At 56.6% G+C, this 18,706-nt stretch overlaps 1 protein-coding gene across 1 annotated transcript in view; it reads left to right on the forward strand.

Annotated features, from left to right (window-relative positions):
- The first annotated feature begins 372 nt into the window (after positions 1–372).
- mao (monoamine oxidase) overlaps positions 373–18,706 on the forward strand; it is a 354,990-nt gene continuing 336,656 nt past the window's right edge. The window contains exon 1 of the mRNA XM_072513844.1: positions 373–525. Coding sequence (XP_072369945.1) covers positions 477–525 — 49 coding nt within the window. The 5' untranslated portion in view covers positions 373–476. The remainder of the gene's footprint in view (positions 526–18,706) is intronic.

Here is an 18,706-nt window from a genome sequence, read left to right on the forward strand (position 1 = left end):
CCTTGGGTTGACATACTTCGATCATCTGATGAATGCCCATAGCGAATCTACAAATTACGTGCAAATATGTGCAGAAACCGTTGTCAAAAATGCGCACGGAAAGAAACCAAAGAAAACCCAAGTCCAGAAGGATGAGTCCGACTAACACTGCAAGGAGATAAATAAGCTGTGGGGCGAAGACTAGCAATAACACAAACGGTCAGAGGGGGAGCTGCATGCTCCGGTCAGAGTGACGATTCCTCAGGCGGAGCTGCACGTTGAGACCGCAATGACCGTCCCAGAGGCGGAGCTCCACGCTGAGGCCGCAGTGACCGTCCCACAGGCGGAGCTCCACGCTGAGGCCGCAAAGGTCGTCCCAGAGGCGGAGCTGCATGCGTGGGACCTCTCAGAGGCTTATAACCGAGCGCGGCTGCTGCCGCCGCTGCCATTCGGTTGAGTGTTGACACCAAGGACGGAGCTTCAGCTGTGGTGGCAACATGACAAGCGAAAAATGTGATGTGATCATCATCGGCGGGGGCATCTCAGGTCAGACTCAATTCACTTTGCTGTAAAAGCTATTGGGTGTATTTTTTTAAAACCCCTGTGAAGTGAAGTGCAAAATAGATGTGGAAGGAAGTGTGATCCGCAGATGTACTCGCTCCATTTTTCATGGCTTGCCAATATTGAATTTAAAATGTAAGAGGGTGTATTATGAAGGGTGAGATTAAGATCAGCGTTGACCCAGCTGCTGTTCAAATTCCTTGTTTGGGCAAGTATGAAATTTGGCCAGGAGCCGATGGTCTGCGGATGGACGCAATGTCTTCCTGTGGCATGAAGATAGCACATTTCAGCAGATTCTGTTTTTCATCTCCCCAGCCTGGTCACGCCGAACGGTGTTTTTCTCCCCCTCTATACACTTCTCTCTCTTCAAAATAGCGATCAACAGAGTAACTCCGGCAACAGCATTTTATACAAATATTCATTGTGAAAAATTATTGATTTTAGGTTTCAATCCATCCTTAACACTGGGGGGGGGTTAACATTTCAAATTGGCGTTGTGTTTTTATTAGTTCAAGGCTTTATAATTCGGGCCTTTTGAGTTCTGCAACAATATGCTGCGCTATTTCTGAGCTTTTATCGTATTTGGCTGGCGCTAAAACGCAATGCCAGTATCAATTTTAATAACATTCAAATGGTGTTTAACCTTGTTAATTTGCATCGAATTGGTATCCCGTGTTGTGGTGGTATTCAGTGGGGGACGGGTCGGCGACGTATGGGCTGATTGCTGAATTGCATTTTTAAAATCCAGTAGTAGGTTTCACCGTCACGTTGGAGAGATCTTTCACAATCAACAGGTTGTCGAAAACAAAATCTAGCAGTGTAACCTCTTCAGCCATGGGTTTGCTACTAAAGATGATCAGCAAGAAGATGTGATTTAGCTTCTGATATCAGAATTACACAAGTCTAAAGTATCCTTGCAAGTGTGTAACTGCCTCATGAATGTATTCATACATTTCAATTGGGGTGGCCCAAACACTTGTCTTTCTGACATCGGAAATATTTTCCTATGATCTAACCCAAACAAACCTTCAGTTGACGTAATTCCACCTTCTGTTCCCTTAAACAGTAAGGGATATGAATCACCATTGAGTTGGTCCTCAAAAGTTCTTTAAATCCTTACAACAAGTGTTTCAATCCAGTTAGAGGTTCTTTAAAAGGCAATGGGCTGCCGAATGAAGGCAGATTTTCTCTTGGTTTTAGTGGATCACTGCAAACTTAATTATGTGTTCGCATTATTGGAATATTAATGTGCAGGGGATTGAGTGTGAAGTTTAGTTCTGTCCATGATGGAGTCTAAGAGCCCCGCTGGAGTGATGTGACCCCTGGAAATTATGCTATTTTGGAATAACTTATAAGTCCAATTCAGACCAATTAATATCCAACAATCTGCTCTGAAAACTATGGTCATATTTTTGACAGCTGTGACAAATGTCACCACAGCAGCTGAGACAATACACCACATTCCAAAACTATCATCAACATTTTGAATACAACTAATGTACAGCGTTCTTAAAAAGTAAATTTGCCCTATCTCCCAAAGTTGACAAATCTGTTAGTACAGTGGTTAGCACTGTTGTTTCACAGCGCCAGGGTCCTAGGTTTGATTCTCGGCTTGGGTCATTGTCTGTGTGGAGTCTTCACGTTCTCCCCGTGTCTGCATGGATTCCCTCCGGGTGCTCCGGTTTCTTCCCACAAGTCCCGAAAGATGTGCTGTTAGGTAATTTGGACATTCTGAATTCTCCCTCGGTGAACCCGAACAGGTGCCGGAATGTGGGGACTAGGGGCTTTTCACAGTAACTTCATTGCAGTGTTAATGTAAGCCTACTTCTGACAATAAAAATTATTATTAAAATAAATTAGAGGATCTGGTCTGCACCTTTGCCAAAACTAATCAGTACTTCCTTGGGCAATACCTATCTACATACCAACTTTTGTTGAAATTGTCCATCAGTTTTTGATGTATATTGTTTGCAGACAACAGACTAACAAACAAGGATGAAAACATTGCCTCTGCCTGCTTCAGTGACAAAGGTAATAAAAACATAAAATACTGGAAATACTCAGCAGACCTGGCAGCACCTGTGCAGAGAGAAACAGAGGTACATTTCAGGCAGCAGACCTTTCTATTGTTTCTTTCGCCACAGATGCTGCCAGACCTGCTGAGTATTTGCAGCATTTTCTGTTTTATGTCAGATTTGCAGCAAGCACGATATTTTGCTTTTGCAATCATAAGCCATCACCTCTGAGCTCCAGGTCAGGGTAATTGGGTGATGCTCCTTGTGGTGAACCACTGTATTAGGGGATGTAAGGTAGGACATGCACTACAGGTTCGCCGGTAGCTCCTGCCGGCTGGCTCCGCCCACTAAGAACTGTATAAATATGCATGACCTCCAGTGCCCTGCCATTTTGCCAGCTGCAGCAGGAGGCCGCGCATCTGACTGTAATAAAGCCACAGTTGTACCCAACTTCAGTCTTTGTGCAATTGATTGCGCATCAATTTATCACAGTCAGATTTTTCCACAGAATGGATATCAGAATTAAGCCCGATCACCTGCAGCTGGATCCGCACTCGCCCGATGCCAGAAAAGACTTTGCTCACTGGCTAGCATGTTTTGAGGCCTACATCAAGGCTGCAGACCCCGCTCCAACGGAGGCTCAGAAGGTAAACATCCTGTACTCCAGACTGAGCTCCAGTATGTTCCCGTTGATCCAAGACGCCATGAATTACGCAAAAGCAATGGAACTCCTCAAAGAACATTATGCTCAGAAGGCGAACACGCTCTTCACCAGGCATGTACTCGCTACCCGCTCGCAACTACCTGGTGAGTCCATCGAAGACTTCTGGCGTGCCCTAATTCCACTTGTCCGGGACTGTGACTGTCAGGCCGTTACGGCCGGTGAACACGCAAACCTCCTCATGCGTGATGTTTTCGTGACTGGGATTGCGTCGGACCGCATCCAAGAACGATTACTGGAAGGGGCCATGCCCGAACTCGCGGAGACGAAAACCTTGGCGCTCTCCATGACGGCACATCCTGTAATGTACAATCTTACCCCTCCCGCCGCACTGCCCACCCTTCTACCCCTCCTGGACCCCGCCGATGGCCTCCTCAGCTGGGGCCCTGCCTTCCCAATACATCTGTGCCACACGCCGATCCGCGCACCCCGGGGGTCCCTGCTGCTACTTCTGCAATCAGCAGAAGCACCCCCACCAAAACTGCCCGGCCCGCACTGCCGTTTGTAAATCCTGCAGTAAGAAGGGCCACTTTGCGGCTGCGTGCCAGGCCCGCGCAGTCGCTGCGATTGTGCCCACTATCACCCCCTCCCCCACGCCAAACGCACAAAGGGAGCCACCATCTTCTCCTCCCGGGGCCATGTGCGACCAATGGGCGCCGCCATCTTGTCCCCCTTCGGCCACGTGCGCCCCATAGGTGCCGCCATCTTGTCCCGACCCCGCAATGGGCGCAGCCATCTTATCCCGACCCCGCAATGTGCGCACCATGGGTCCCCACAGGGTCTCCAGACATCCCGAGATCGGAACCGCACACGCTCGCCACCCTACGCATCTGACGACTACCCGCAGCTCGCTTCGATGACGCTGGACCAATCTGCATCGACGACGGTGAAAATCAACGTGACCCGGTGCCTGCTGGACTCCGGGAGCACCGAAAGCTTCGTACACCCAGATACGGTAAGGCGCTGCTCCCTCGCGGTCCATCCTGCCAATCAAAGGATCTCTCCAGCCTCCGGATCCCACTCCGTCCCGATCCGAGGCTTCTGCACCGTCATCTTCACTGTCCAGGGCATAGAATTTAGTAACTTCCGCCTCTATGTCCTTCCTAATCTCTGTGCTGCACTCCTGTTGGGCCTGGACTTCCAGTGCGATCTTCAGAGCCTCACCCTCAAATTCAGCGGGCCCTTACCCCCCCTTACCGTTAGCAGCCTCGCGACCCTCAAGGTCGATCCCCCCTCCCTTTTTGCCAATCTAACTGCGGATTGCAAGCCCGTTGCCACCAGGAGCAGATGGTACAGCACCCAGGACAAGACCTTCATCAGGTCCGAAGTCCAGCGGCTGCTTAAGGAGGGTATTATCGAGGCCAGCAACAGCCTCTGGAGAGCCCAAGTGGTAATGGTTAAAACTGGGGAGAAACACAGGATGGTCGTGGACTACAGCCAGACCATCAATCGGTACACGCAGCTCGACGCGTACCCCCTCCCACGCATATCTGATATGGTCAATCAGATTGCGCAGTAGCAGGTCTTCACAACAATTGACCTGAAATCCGCCTACCACCAGCTCCCCATCCGGAAGTCGAACCGTCCATACACGGCCTTCGAGGCGGACAGTCGCCTCTACCACTTCCTTAGGGTCCTTCTCGGCGTCACAAACGGGGTTTTGGTCTTCCAAAGAGAGATGGACCGAATGGTTGACCAGTACGGTTTGCGGGCCACCTTTCCATATTTAGATAATGTCACCATATGCGGACATGACCAAAGGACCACGATGCCAACCTCGATAAATTCCTCCGCACTGCCACTCTTCTCAACCTGCCCACTCATTCAGTCTACCCAATTCCCCCTCACGGCCGAGGCACAACACGCTTTCGCCCGCATCAGAGCAGACATCGCCAAGGCCGGGATGCGCGCAGTGGATGAGTCACTGCCTTTTCAAGCAGAAAGCGACGCTTCAGACGTCGCCCTTGCCGCCACTCTAAACCAGGCAGGCAGACCCGTGGAATTCTTTTCCCGCACCCTTCATGCCTCTGAAATTCGACACCCATCCGTCGAAAAGGAGGTCCAAACTATTGTTGAAGCTGTGCGGCATTGGAGGCATTACCTGGCCGGTAAGAGATTCACTCTCATCACTGACCAACGATCGGTAGCCTTCATGTTCACTAACACACAGCGGGGCAAGATCAAAAATGATAAAATCTTGCGGTGGAGAATCGAACTCTCCACCTATAATTACGAGATTTTGTATCGCCCCGGCAAACTCAACGAGCCCGCAGACGCCCTCTCCCGAGGTACATGTGCCAGCGCACAAGTAGACCAACTCCGGGCCCTACACGACAGCCTTTGTCACCCGGGGGGTCACTCGATTGTATCATCTGGTCAAAGCTCGCAATCTGCCCTACTCCGTCGAGGAAGTAAGCACAGTCACCAGGGTCTGCCAGGTCTGTGCGGGGTGCAAGCCGCACTTCTACCGGCCGGACCGTGCACGCCTGGTGAAGGCTTCCTGTCCCTTTGAGCGCCTCAGCGCGATTTCAAAGGGCCCCTCCCCTCCACCGACAGTAACACATACATTCTCAGTGTGGTCGATGAGTACTCCAGATTCCCCTTCGCCATCCCATGCCCCGATTTGACGTCTGCCACCGTCATCAAGGCCCTCAACACCATCTTCGCCCTGTTCGGTTTCCCCGCTTACATCCACAGTGACAGGGGATCCTCATTCATGAGCGATGAGCTGCGTCAGTTCCTGCTCAGCAGGGGTATCGCCTCCAGCAGGACGACCGGCTACAACCCCCGGGGAAAAGGGCAAGTAGAACGGGAGAATGGGACGGTATGGAGCGCCGTCCAGCTGGCCCTATGTTCCAGGAACCTCCCAGCCTCTCGCTGGCAGGAGGTCCTCCCTGACGCTCTACACTCCATCCGGTCACTATTGTACACTGCCACTAATAACACACCCCATGAACATATTTTTACCTTCCCCAGGAAGTCCACACCCGGGGTGTCGCTCCCGACTTGGCTCGCAGCTCCAGGACCGGTCCTTCTCTGTAGGCACGTCCGACCCCACAAGGAGAACCCCTTGGTAGACAGGGTTCACCTGCTCTGCGCCAACCCTCAATATGCCTACGTTGAGTTCCCCGACGGCCGCCAAGATACTGTCTCACTCAGGGACCTGGCACCGTCAGGTTCCAACCCCCCCACCCCCACCGCGCCGCCAACGCTGACCCCACCAGACCCCGCCCCCCCCTTTCCGCACAAGAGGACGAAGACGACTTTGGTACGCTCCTGGAGTTTCCCGATGACTGGTCAGCATCAGCACCACCACCATCGGTGCCACCTCCACCACCGCCAGCACCGACTTTGCTGCCACCGTTACGCCGCTCCCAATGAAGCACCAAAGCACTGGATCGGCTGAACCTTTGACAGACTCCAGACCGTCAACATGGACTTTTTATTTTTTTTTCTTCTTAACACTGTACATAATTGCACTATTTGTATATAGTTTCACATCACCCCCGCCGGACTCATTTTTAACAGGGGGTGAATGTGGCGAACCACTGTATTAGGGGATGTAACGTAGGACCTGCACTGCAGATTCGCCGGTAGCCCCTGCCAGCTGGCTCCACCCACTAAGAACTGTATAAATATGCATGACCTCCAGTGCCCTGCCATTTCGCCAGCTGCAGCAGGAGGCCACGCATCTGACTGCAATAAAGTCACAGTTGTACCCAATCTGCGTCTTTGTGTAATTGATTGCGCATCACTCCTAAGATGCCCTAGGGAAACCTCCTGGTAAGGACAATATCATAGTTGTTGGAAATGCAAACGTTCTTTGAGCAATTGCCCTGCACATGAAACCATATGAAAATGCAATTTAAGTTGCAGATTTCCCATGCCTCTAAAAGACTTATATCAATAGTTACCCAGGAAAAGTTAGAATTAATAAAAGCAAATTACTGCGGATGCTGGAATCTGAAACCAAAGAGAAAATGCTGGAAAATCTCAGCAGGTTTGACAGCATCTGTACGGAGAGAAAAGAGCGAACGTTTTGAGTCCAGAAATCCCTTTGTCAAAGCTGTAATACAGAGAAAGGGGGGAAACATTTATACTGTGGAGTGAGAATGAAAGGTGAGTCGTAGCCACAGAAATGCAGGCACCTGGGGTGCTAATGGCCACAGAAACCAAGGGAACAGAGTGCTAATGGCAGTCCCCAGAGAGAACAAAAGATGTGAAAGGCCAAACAGCAGAGAAACTAACATCAGAGAGTAAACTGTGACAGATGTAGATGTGGGGGGAGGGGAAGGGGGAAGCAAAGGGGAGAAAGGATAAGGAAAGGTGGATAAGATGGGGGGGGGGGGGGGGTTAAATATATATAAAGAAAGACATGAGAGAAAGAAATGGTAAAAGACAGTTAAAATGAAATGGGATGAAAACAAATGGCTCGAAGTGGGGTAGAGCTAATCATCTGAAGTTGTTGAATTCGATGTTGAGACTGGAAGGCTATAGTGTGCCTAACTGGAAGATGAGGGCCGGGATTCTCTGAAAACGTGGCTAAGTGTTGACGCCGGCGTAAACACCGGAGTGTTTCACGCCGGCATCAACGGGCCTCTTGGCCCAACGATTCTGTTGCCCACAGGGGGCCAGCACAACGCTGGACTGCTCCGTGCTGCTCCAGCTGCCGTACGCGGCCCTGCACTGCCCACCGCAAGTCCGCACATGCACGTGGCAGCCGCTTGCGCGGTGCTGCCGCGCAACATGGCTGAGCCACACAGCGGGCCGGCGCGGAAGAAGGTAGGCCCCCCAGGACCGCGTGCGCCTACTGATTGGTGGTCCCCGATCGCAGGCCTGTCCATCGTGGAGGTCCCCCCCGGAGTCTGAGCACCCCCCCCCCCCCATCAGGACGGCCACCGCGGCTGCGTGTCCAAGCTCCCGCCGGGTGGAACCATATTAGAACCACGCCGGTGGGAACCCGGCCGGTCGACCTTGCGCGGGTGGCTGGCAGCAATTCTCCGGCGCGCGACCCGGCGTCGCGGGTCATCTCCGATTCTCTGAGCCGGCGCGGGCTCGGAGAATCCCGGCCCAGATGTTGTTCCTCCAGTTTGCGTTGAGCTTCACTGGAACATTGCAGTAGGCCAAGGTCAGATATGTGGGCATGGGAGCAGTGTCTTGTGTTAAAATGGCAACAGGAAGGACAGGGTGCTGAATGCGCACAGACCAAAGTTAGAATTAAAACCACTTCTAGCATCTGACTGACTGACCCCAGGATGGATATCCCCCGCACCCCCCCTCCAACCTTGAACTACCTTCCCCACCCTCAGACCTGACTCCCACACCCCCCGGCTGTTACCCATCTTCCACCCACCCCGTCAAATTGCCCTTCCCTCTGACTGCCCTTCAAAATCTAACCACCTACCTTACAAACTCGCCTTCTCCCTGGCTTGAAACTCGCCGAATTTACAGCAGCTAGTGGCATTTTTAAAATGGGGCCGAAACCTCCCTGCATCCGACTCTGAAGCGCTCGACAGAAGGCCCCAGGAGGGTGCTGCCCTGCATAGTTCTCGCCCAACCTGAGTCAGAAGGTCAGGTGAGAAAGGATCAAAATAATTTTCAGGTTAAAAAAGTAGGGTGGCATGGCAAGCTGGCTGCTGAGTTATCCGTTCTGCTTCTGTTTTAAACTTCAGATGCAATATAAAAATCACAGGCATTAACACTGTGCTATGGTCCTGTTAGGGACTACTGAAGAGAAATCCAAACACCTGGGCCGTCATTCTCCGACCCCCCAGAGGGTCGGAGAATGGCCGTTGGCCGCCGTGAATCCCGCCCCCGCCGGTTGCCGAATTCTCCGAAGGGAGAAAAGTCGGCGGGGTGTTAATGGCGCCGCTGCCGCGGAGAATGTCACGGGTCTGCGCAAGGCAGCCGATTTTCGGCCTGCCGATATTCTCCCTTCCGGATGGGCCGAAGTCCCGTCGACGTGATGACCGTTCACGTCGACGTGAATCAAACCTCCTTTTCATCGGCGTGACCCGGTGCTCCAGGCTCACGCCGACCAGCGTGGAGGTGAGTAACGGCCTGGGGGGTTGGCTCTGGGCAGGAAATGGCGTGGCCGCAGACTGATTGCGTGAGGAGAGGTGTGTCTCGGCTTGTGTGTGTGTGCGGCGGGGGGGGGGTGGTTAGAGTAGGCTGGGCTCCGGGGGAGTGCCGGGAGGGGGACCGTGCCGGGGTGGAGGTTGGGGGGGGGGGTCCGTGCCGGGGTGGAGGTTGGGGGGGGTCCGTGCCGTGCCGGGGTGGAGGTTGGGGGTTGGGGGGGGTCCATGCTGGGGTGGAGGTTGGGGGGGGGTCCGTGCCGTGCCGTGCCGGGGTGGAGGTTGGGGGTTGGGGGGGGGGGTCCGTGCTGGGGTGGAGGTTGGGGGGGTCCGTGCTGGGGTGGAGGTTGGGGGGGTCCGTGCTGGGGTGGAGGTTGGGGGGGTCCGTGCCGTGCCGGGATGGAGGTTGGGGGTTGGGGGGGGGTCCGTGCTGGGGTGGAGGTTGGGGGTTGGGGGGGGGTCCGTGCTGGGGTGGAGGTTGGGGGGGGGTCCGTGCCGTGCCGGGGTGGAGGTTGGGGGTTGGGGGGGGGTCCGTGCTGGGGTGGAGGTTGGGGGGGGTCCGTGCTGGGGTGGAGGTTGGGGGAGGGTCCGTGCCGGGGTGGAGGTTGGGGGTTGGGGGGGGGGGGGTCCGTGCTGGGGTGGAGGTTGGGGGGGGTGTCCGTGCTGGGGTGGAGGTTGGGGGGGTCCGTGCCGTGCCGGGGTGGAGGTTGGGGGTTGGGGGGGTCCGTGCTGGGGTGGAGGTTGGGGGGGGGTCCGTGCTGGGGTGGAGGTTGGGGGGGGGTCCGTGCCGTGCCGGGGTGGAGGTTGGGGGGGGGTCCGTGCCGTGCCGGGGTGGAGGTTGGGGGGGGGGGTCCGTGCCGAGGAGGGGGATGGGAGGGCAAGTGAGTTGGTCCACCTGGCCAGGTGCCAGCCTCCAACAGTTGGACCCATGCGGTCCATGCCACCTGGCTGGGGGGAGGAGGGGATATGGGCAATGATGACATGTCGTCGTTCCCCTCGCCCCCACCAGGCCATCATGTTTTCAGATCATCCAGCGATGTTGGCCGCCGTGGTGGCAGCCGCTCATGTCAATGTTGCCCTGGATGAGGAGGAGGAGGAGGAGGAGCGTGCCAGAGAGGCGGCGCAGGCTGCCGCAGAGGGGCAAGCGGCAGCCGCCCAGGCTGGAGGGACATCTGACCGACAGGACGAGGAGGGGGAGGAGGACGTTGCGGCCCCACGGCAATGGAGGCACCCGAGGGCGCCCCGTGTGTACTGGCCCCGGCAGTCATACCAGGACCTCACGGACCGGGAATGCAGGAGGAGACTCCGGATGAGCCGGGAAACCGTGGCACACATCTGCCACCTGCTGGCACACCTGTCACCGCGTGGCACTGGCGGGGGACACCCTCTCCCCGTGTCCGTCAAGGTTACGGTGGCCCTGAACTTTTATGCAACGGGGTCATTCCAGGCACCGAGTGGGGACCTGTCCGGCATATACAGACATCGGTGCACCGGAGCATCCGGGCAGTGACAGATGCCCTATATGCCATGGCGCACCGCTACATCCGCTTCCCCGTGGACCGGGCCAGCCAAGATGCCCGGGCCGTGGGCTTCTCTGCCGCGGCCGGGTTCCCCATGGTCCAGGGCGCGATCGATGGGATGCCCGTCGCCGTGCGGCCACCTGCAGATAACAGGGCCGTGTTCACTAATAGGAAGGGGACCTATTCGATGAACGTACAGGTGGTCTGCGACCACCGCATGATGATCCTGCACGTCTGCGCCCGTTACCCAGGCAGTGTACACGACTCATTCGTGTTGTCATCATTCGGGTCATCCATCCCCGGCATGTACGAGGGACGCCATCCCCGGCTGAGGGGCTGGTTGCTGGGCGACAGGGGCTACCCATTGCGATCGTGGCTGATGACGCCTATACGGAGGCCACGCAATGAGGCGGAGAACCGCTACAATGATGCCCATGTAGCGACAAGGGGAGTGATCGAGAGGTGCTTTGGCGTGCTGAAGATGCGTTTCAGGTGCCTGGACCTCTCTGGGGGCGCCCTCCAGTATCGGTCAGATAGGGTCGGCCGCATCATTGTGGTGTGCTGCGTCCTGCACAACATAGCCCAGCAGAGGGGCGATGTGCCGCAGGCAGAGGAGGGCGGAGTGGAGGAGCAGCAGGAAGAGGCCCAGTCCTCCCCAGATGAGGGGGATGGGGGCAATGGTCAGGGCAGACGGGGTAGACACAGGCGGGTGGCTGTCCACCGTTACCGGCTGGCCCAGCGGGCACGGGACAGACTGATAGACGCCCGCTTCACTGACTAGATGGGCGTGGGAATCAGGTAGTATGGCCACAGGCCGCACACCATGGCAACAGCCGACCACCCACACCCCCCACCCATCCACCCACCCAGCACCCTCACCCCCCTCCCCAACCCCACCCACCGCACCCGCATGCACACCACCCCCCCCCCCCCCCCATTGCCGATCCACCTGCGGCACAACGGGCCGGGCTCACACAGTTGCGGGTGGACGCGTGTCGATCGCAGGCCATGGAGGATGATGACAACCCGCCCTGCGATGAGCTTCTGGCTCTACACCGTTGGACTATGTCTGACCCATGGCCACAGTACCACCATCCACCCGGACCATCCCTGCATGCGGCTGTGACACTGCAGCGCACAGTCCCGTCCTCTGCCCGGGGGATGTTGATGGCGGCCCAGGGGGAAGGGGGCAGACTCACCTGGGGCTGAGGTAAGACCACCCCTCACACACACACTTGCGCTCAACGTACATGACACCCCCGCACACTTTGGACAGAGCACAAAGGCAGCTTCGGTAGGTGTAACATTGACTTTAATAACCAAAGGAGTTCATGCACGTGCCCTAGCCCCTAAAACTCATCTGTGCCCTGCACCCGTGCCAACTTACTCAGTGTCTAATTGTTTGGCCTTATGGGCCCTTTGACTACGTCTACGTGGTTCCCCAGACGGTACAGCAGAACTGGAGGTGGACTCCTGTGATTCCTGCCCTCTGACACTGGATCCCTTTGGCGGCCGTTTCCTGGGGCGTCCTGGCCTAGATGGGCCAGGCTGCGGCCCGGGCGACTGGGATGGCGGGCTGCCAGCCTGCCCTACCCGTTGCCCACCCGATGCACCTGGCACGGAAGGGGGGGAGTCCGAGGTGTCGCGGTGTACCGGGACCTCCCCCACAGAGGGAGCCGGGACGGACCACACCACCTCCTCCTCCCTCGGGGTGCGCGATGGCCCCCAGGCCTCTACATGGGTGGGGGATGCGAACGGACTGGCCATCCGACGCCCCCCCGACATCTGGCGCTGCCAGTCCTGGAGGCCCGTGCTGGTATCGACAGGGGTCTGCAGGTTTGCAGCCATGAAGCCCAGGGGGTTGGCAAACCCTGTCTGTGACAGTGCGACGCCGGCTCGCACATGGCCACTGGCGCCGATGCCCTCAGCGATGGCCTGCAGAGACTGGGCCATGGCCTGCTGAGACTGGGCCATGGCCTGCAGAGACTGGGCTATGGCGTTGAGCGCCTCTGCCATCTGGCGCTGGCACTGGCTCATGGCCTCCTGTGAGAGGGCAGCCATTTCCTGGGCCACAGACGCCGCCTGCACGGAAGGCCCCAGGCCTCGCAAACCGTTCCCCATGTCTGACACCGTCGCACCCATTGCCTCCACCGCGGACGCCACCCGTGCGGTGTCAGCCTGGGTGGCACGCATGACCGGCACCACTCCCAGCTCCTGGACGTGGGTGGACTCCTCCACCTACGACTGCAGCCGCCGCAAGCCGCCCGTCACCCTCTTCGCTCGTCTCCGGGTCGGTGGTTGCATCGGATCTATGCGTGGGTGTGGTAACTGCAGGAACCCGGGATCCATCTGGGCGGCAAATGTTCGCTTGGGCTGGGCTGCCCTCCGACCGCCCGGTCCCTCTGCTGCTCCTACCTCCACCTGCTGTACCGGGACGGCTGTGTTGTGCGCACCAGTGAGTGTACCAGACGCCTCATCACTAAAGTGCCCAACCGTGGTGAGTGTTTCTGCGATGGTGGAGGGTGTTGGTGACAGCAGTGGCGTTGTGTCGTGCTCTTCGTCCCACTCTGAGTCCATGGCACTTTGGGGTGGGGGTTCGTCTCCACCCATCCACTCTGAGTCACTGTCCGGTATTTCGTCTTCCTGGGTAGTGCTGTCCCGGGTAGGGGTGTCCTGGGTAGTGCTGTCCTGGGTAGTGCTGTCCCGGGTAGGGGTGTCCTGGGTAGTGGTGTCCTGGGTAGTGCTGTCCCGGGTAGTGCTGTCCCGGGTAGGGCTGTCCTGGGTAGGGGTGTCCTGTGTAGGGGTGTCCTGGGTAGTGGTGTCCTGGGTAGTGGTGTCCTGGGTAGTGGTGTCCTGGGTAGTGGTGTCCTGGCTCGGATGTGACGGGGGCCTGTGGCTGCCCCCCTCGTCGCTTTGTGGTCGCTCCCGCACGTGACGGGGGCGTCGTCTCCCTGTTGCTCCAGGTCTCTCCGTCTCCCGTAGTGTGCGAGGGGCATCCTGCGGGCGTCGCATGCTGGAGGGTCCGGGTCTCTCCGTCTCCCGTGGTCTCCGAGGGGCATCCTGCGGGCGTCGCATGCTGGAGTGACCGGGTCACTCCGTCTCCTGTGGTCTCCGAGGGGCATTCTGCGGGCGGTCTGCATCTGCGGGGATGGGTGCCTGGACGTTTGGTCCTGCGATACACAATGAAGCATGCATGGTTAGACATCAGGCAGTGATCAGGTGATACGGGGGAGGGGGATATAGGGGAGGGGGGATATGGGGACTGGCTGTCGGTGGCTCACTCGCTAGTACGCCCCCGACCTCTGCATCAGCAACCTCCCGGTCCTCGGGTCCGCCAGCCAGTTCCAGGGCCCTTTCCTCGTGTACGGCCAGTGGCCTCTCATCAGCGGGCCCTCCTCCAGTCCTCACATGCTCCCTATTGTTGTGTGCGCGCTTCTCCTGTGGGGGGGGGGGGGGGCAGGGGTAAAAGGCAATAGTGTTAAGCAGGTATATGAATGCACGCCATCGGTTGCGCGTGCATTGCAGAGGTTAAGGTTAGGGCTGGATTCACTTGGGAATATGGGGGATATGGGGTATTTGGGGGTGGGGGGGATATGGGGGATATGGGGGAGGGGGGGATATGGGGGAGGGGGGATATGGGGGAGGGGGTGATATGGGGGAGGGGGGATATGGGGGATATGGTGGAGGGGGGATATGGTGGAGAGGGGATATGGTGGAGGGGGGATATGGGGGAGGGGGGATATGGGGGATATGGGGGAGGGGGGATATGGGGAGGGGGGATATGGGGGATATGGGGGAGGGGGGATATGGGGGAGGGGGGATATGAGGGAGGGGGGATATTGGGGAGGGGGGATATGGGGGAGGGGGATATGGGGGAGGGGGGATATGGGGGAGGGGGGATATGGGGGATATGGGGAGGGGGGATATGGGGATGTGGGGGAGGGGGGATATGGGGGATATGGGGGAGGGGGGATATGGGGAGGGGGGGATATGGGGAGGCTCACCCTGCCTGTTCTGACGAGGTCGTTCACCTTCTTGTGGCACTGGGTGCCTGTCCGTGGTGTCAGGGCCACAGCGGTGACGGCCTCTGCCACTTCCCTCCACAGACGCCGGCTGTGGCGTGGGGCAACTCTGCGGCCGTGCCCGGGATACAGGGCGTCCCTCCTCTGCTCCACCGCGTCCAGGAGCGCCTCCACATCGCGTGACTCGAACCTCGGGGCTGAGCGACGGCCAGCCATCCAGTCGGGTGTTGCGGTTGGGTGTTCCGGTCGGGTGGAGGGGAGCAGCGCGGCCTTATGAGCCGTCACGCCGTGCAGCGCGTATGACGCTGCACGGCGTGAACCACTGCGCAAGCGCGGATCCCGTTACGTCGATGCTAGCCCATTTCGGGCCAGAGACTACCGACCCATTTTTCCGACGTGACGCAAGTCAGATTTGCGCCGTTTTTTGCGCCGATCGGCGGACTTTCCGCCGATAACGGAGAATTTCGCCCCTTGTTTTAACCAATAGAACTATACTAGAAAATTAATCATAGACAAACTTGACTGTATATAAAAGACATGAACAAAACAAGCACTATTAGCAATATGATTTATAGCTGTATATGTTAATGCATTAATGCACCCCCTGCCACCAAGAATTATTTTATATTTCATGACATCTTATTTATTAAAAGCAAATTACTGATGATACTGGAATCTGAAACCAAAGAAAAAATGCGGGAAAATCTCAGCCAGTCTGGCAGTATCTGCAGGGAGAAAAAAGACCTAACATTTCGAGTCCAGGTGACCCTTTGTCAAAGCTAAAAGACATAGAAAGTGGGAAATATTTATACTGTGGGGTGAGAGATTGAATGAGTCATAGCCACAGAAACCAAGGGAACAGAGTGCTAATGACAGTCCTCAGAGAGAACAAAAGGTGTGAAAGGCCAAACAGCAGAGAAACTAACATAAAAGGGTAAACTGTGACAGATGTAGATGTGGGGGGAGGGGAAGGGGGAAGCAAAGGGGAGAAAAGGCAAAGTGGGATATTCTGTTTCCATTAGTTCGTATGTCAGTGGCTAGAGGAGTCACAATTTCAAGATGGTCAGCAAGAGAGCTAGGAGTGTGATGAGGAGAAACTTATTTACTCAGACAGTTGTTGGGGTTTGGAATGCGTTGATGGGAGAGTGGTGGAGGCGGATTCCAGATGAGATTTCAAAAGAGAGATGGATACATATCTGAATGTGATTAACTTAGAGCAGGCATTGTCAAACTCGGGGGCGCGACCCACGGGTGGGTCGCGCGGGCGAGTGTCAGGGGATCGCGGAGCCGTCCGTTGCGGCGCTCCTGATCGCACCAATTCGCGCGCAACAGCCGCAGCAGGCAGCTTTTAATAATGCCGGCTGTGAGTGGCCTTCAAAATGGCCAGGAACAGATTTTAAAAATTTGGCCGCACTGCGCATGCGTGCCCGATCAAGCATATGCACTGATGATCAGGCACACATGCGCAGTGGGGCCGCATTTTGTTTTATATGGTCGCAGCCTTTTTTTTTCAAGTTCGGGGGGCCAAAGGGACCATTGGGGCCAAAGGGACCCAAAACCATTTCCTCCATTTTTGTCAGCAACAAACAAGGTTACAGAAAATAGTGGGTCGCGAAGGTCGGCCTGCGTGGGTCGCGAAGGTCGGCAGGGTTGGGTCCCGAAGGTTGGCCGGTTGGTAAAAATGGGTCCTCGGGAAATAAAGTTTGAAAAACACTGACTTAGAAGGCTACAGAGATATTGGGAAATATGGGGCGAAATTCTCTCCAAACGGCGCGATGTCCGCCGACTGGCGCCCAAAACGGCGCCAATCAGACGGGCATCGCGCCGCCCCAAAGGTGCGGAATGCTCCGCACCTTTGGGGGCCGAGCCCCAACATTGAGGGGCTAGGCCGGCGCCGGAGGGATTTCCGCCCCGCCAGCTGGCGGAAACGGCGTTTGTTGTCCCGCCAGCTGGCGCGTAAATGACATGTCGGGGCGGCGCATGCACGGGAGCGTCAGCGGCCGCTGACAGTTTCCCGCGCATGCGCAGTGGGGAGAGTCTCTTCCACCTCCGCTATGGTGGAGACCGCTGCGGAGGCGGAAGGGAAAGAGTGCCCCCACGGCACAGGCCCGCCCGCGGACCGGTGGGCCCCGATCGCGGGCCAGGCCACCGTGGGGGCGCCCCCCGGGGTCAGATCGCCCCGCGCCCCCCCCCAGGACCCCGGAGCCTGCCCACGCCGCCTTGTCCCGCCGGTAAATAGGTACTCTAATTTAAGCCGGCGGGACAGGCAATTTCTTGGCGGGATTTCGGCCCATCCGGGCCGGAGAATCGAGCGGGGGGGCCCGCCAACCGGCGCGGCCCGATTCCCGCCCCCGCCGAATATCCGGTACCGGAGACTTCGGCAACCGGTGGGGGCGGGATTCACGGCGGCCAACGGCCATTCTCCGACCCGCTGGGGGGTCGGAGAATGACGCCCATGCTCCCAAACCAATTTGTCCATAACCCACCTCCTGCTCTCTCGGCTTTATTCATTGGGGGTTGATGTAAGCACTCCTGCTCCACCTGGGCTAGAAGCATTGCTGTGAAAAGTACCCGCCTGTCTGATCCTGCTCCAATGTCCACCTTGCTGCAGAGTTTTCCAAATGCTGAGAAACTGGGCCAACTAGTGTTAAATTTTAACCTGGCTCCCAATTGCACAAATCTGAATATTATGACACTGGTCACTATCATGATATGCAGATTTGTACCAGGAAATAATGGAGCTGACAACAAGTTGCTGCTCCTGCTCATTTAAAACAATTCATGGTCATTTTCCCTTCCTTGGATATTGGTAATCTGCCAATTGAGTTCTTCAAGAATGTGTGGGCCATGAACCAGACGCATCTAAAAACAGTTCAGTGTTCCAGGGAGAATATTCATTTTAAACACAAGCAGTTTGCCCTTTAGGTCAAATCCTTATAAATCCTTAGAAATTAAACATGAAATAGGAGAGCAGCAATGGGAATAATATGGGAAATAAGAAAAAAAGGAGGTTGGGACAATGAACCAAGATAGATAGCAAACAAGGAAAGCAGGCTAAGAAATTAGTGAAGAACTAAAATAGAAAATGAGGTTAGGATAGTGGAAAACACCAAACATTTTGATAAGTATATATTCATAGAAGCAAGCTTAAAAAAATGTTGGTGCCATTTAAGTTCCCAGAGGTGACTTGATATCCAGTTGATACTAAAGTCAAGATATGAAAGTAAATAAAGATCTGAAAGTAAAGATAACAAAGATACCAAATTACTCATTTCCTGTGATAATGAAGGAACTTCATCCTCAGATGAGTGTGAGGTCAGGTGTAATGCCTGGATCTGGGGCGTCATTCTCCGACCCCCCGCCGGTCGGAGAATCGCCGGGGGCTGGTGTGAATCCCGCCCCCGCCGGTTGCCGAAGTCTCCGGCACCGGAGATTCGGTGGGGGCGGGAATCGCGCTGCGCCGGTTGGCGGGCCCCCCCCGCTCGATTCTCCGGCCCGGATGGGCCGAAGTCCCGCCGATAAATTGCCTGTCCCGCCGGCGTGGATTAAACCACCTTTTGAACGGCAGGACAAGGCGGCGTGGACGGGCTCCGGGGTCCTGGGGGGGGGGCGCGGGGCGATCTGGCCCCGGGGGGTGCCCCCACGGTGGCCTGGACCGCGATCGGGGCCCACCGATCCGCGGGCGGGCCTGTGCCGTGGGGGCACTCTTTCCCTTCCGCCTCCGCCACGGTCTCCACCATGGCGGAGGCGGAAGAGACTCCCTCCACTGCGCATGCGTGGGAAACTGTCAGCGGCCGCTGACGCTCCCACGCAT

This window comes from Scyliorhinus torazame, chromosome 8, assembly GCF_047496885.1.
Source record: "Scyliorhinus torazame isolate Kashiwa2021f chromosome 8, sScyTor2.1, whole genome shotgun sequence".
NCBI lineage: Eukaryota > Metazoa > Chordata > Chondrichthyes > Carcharhiniformes > Scyliorhinidae > Scyliorhinus > Scyliorhinus torazame.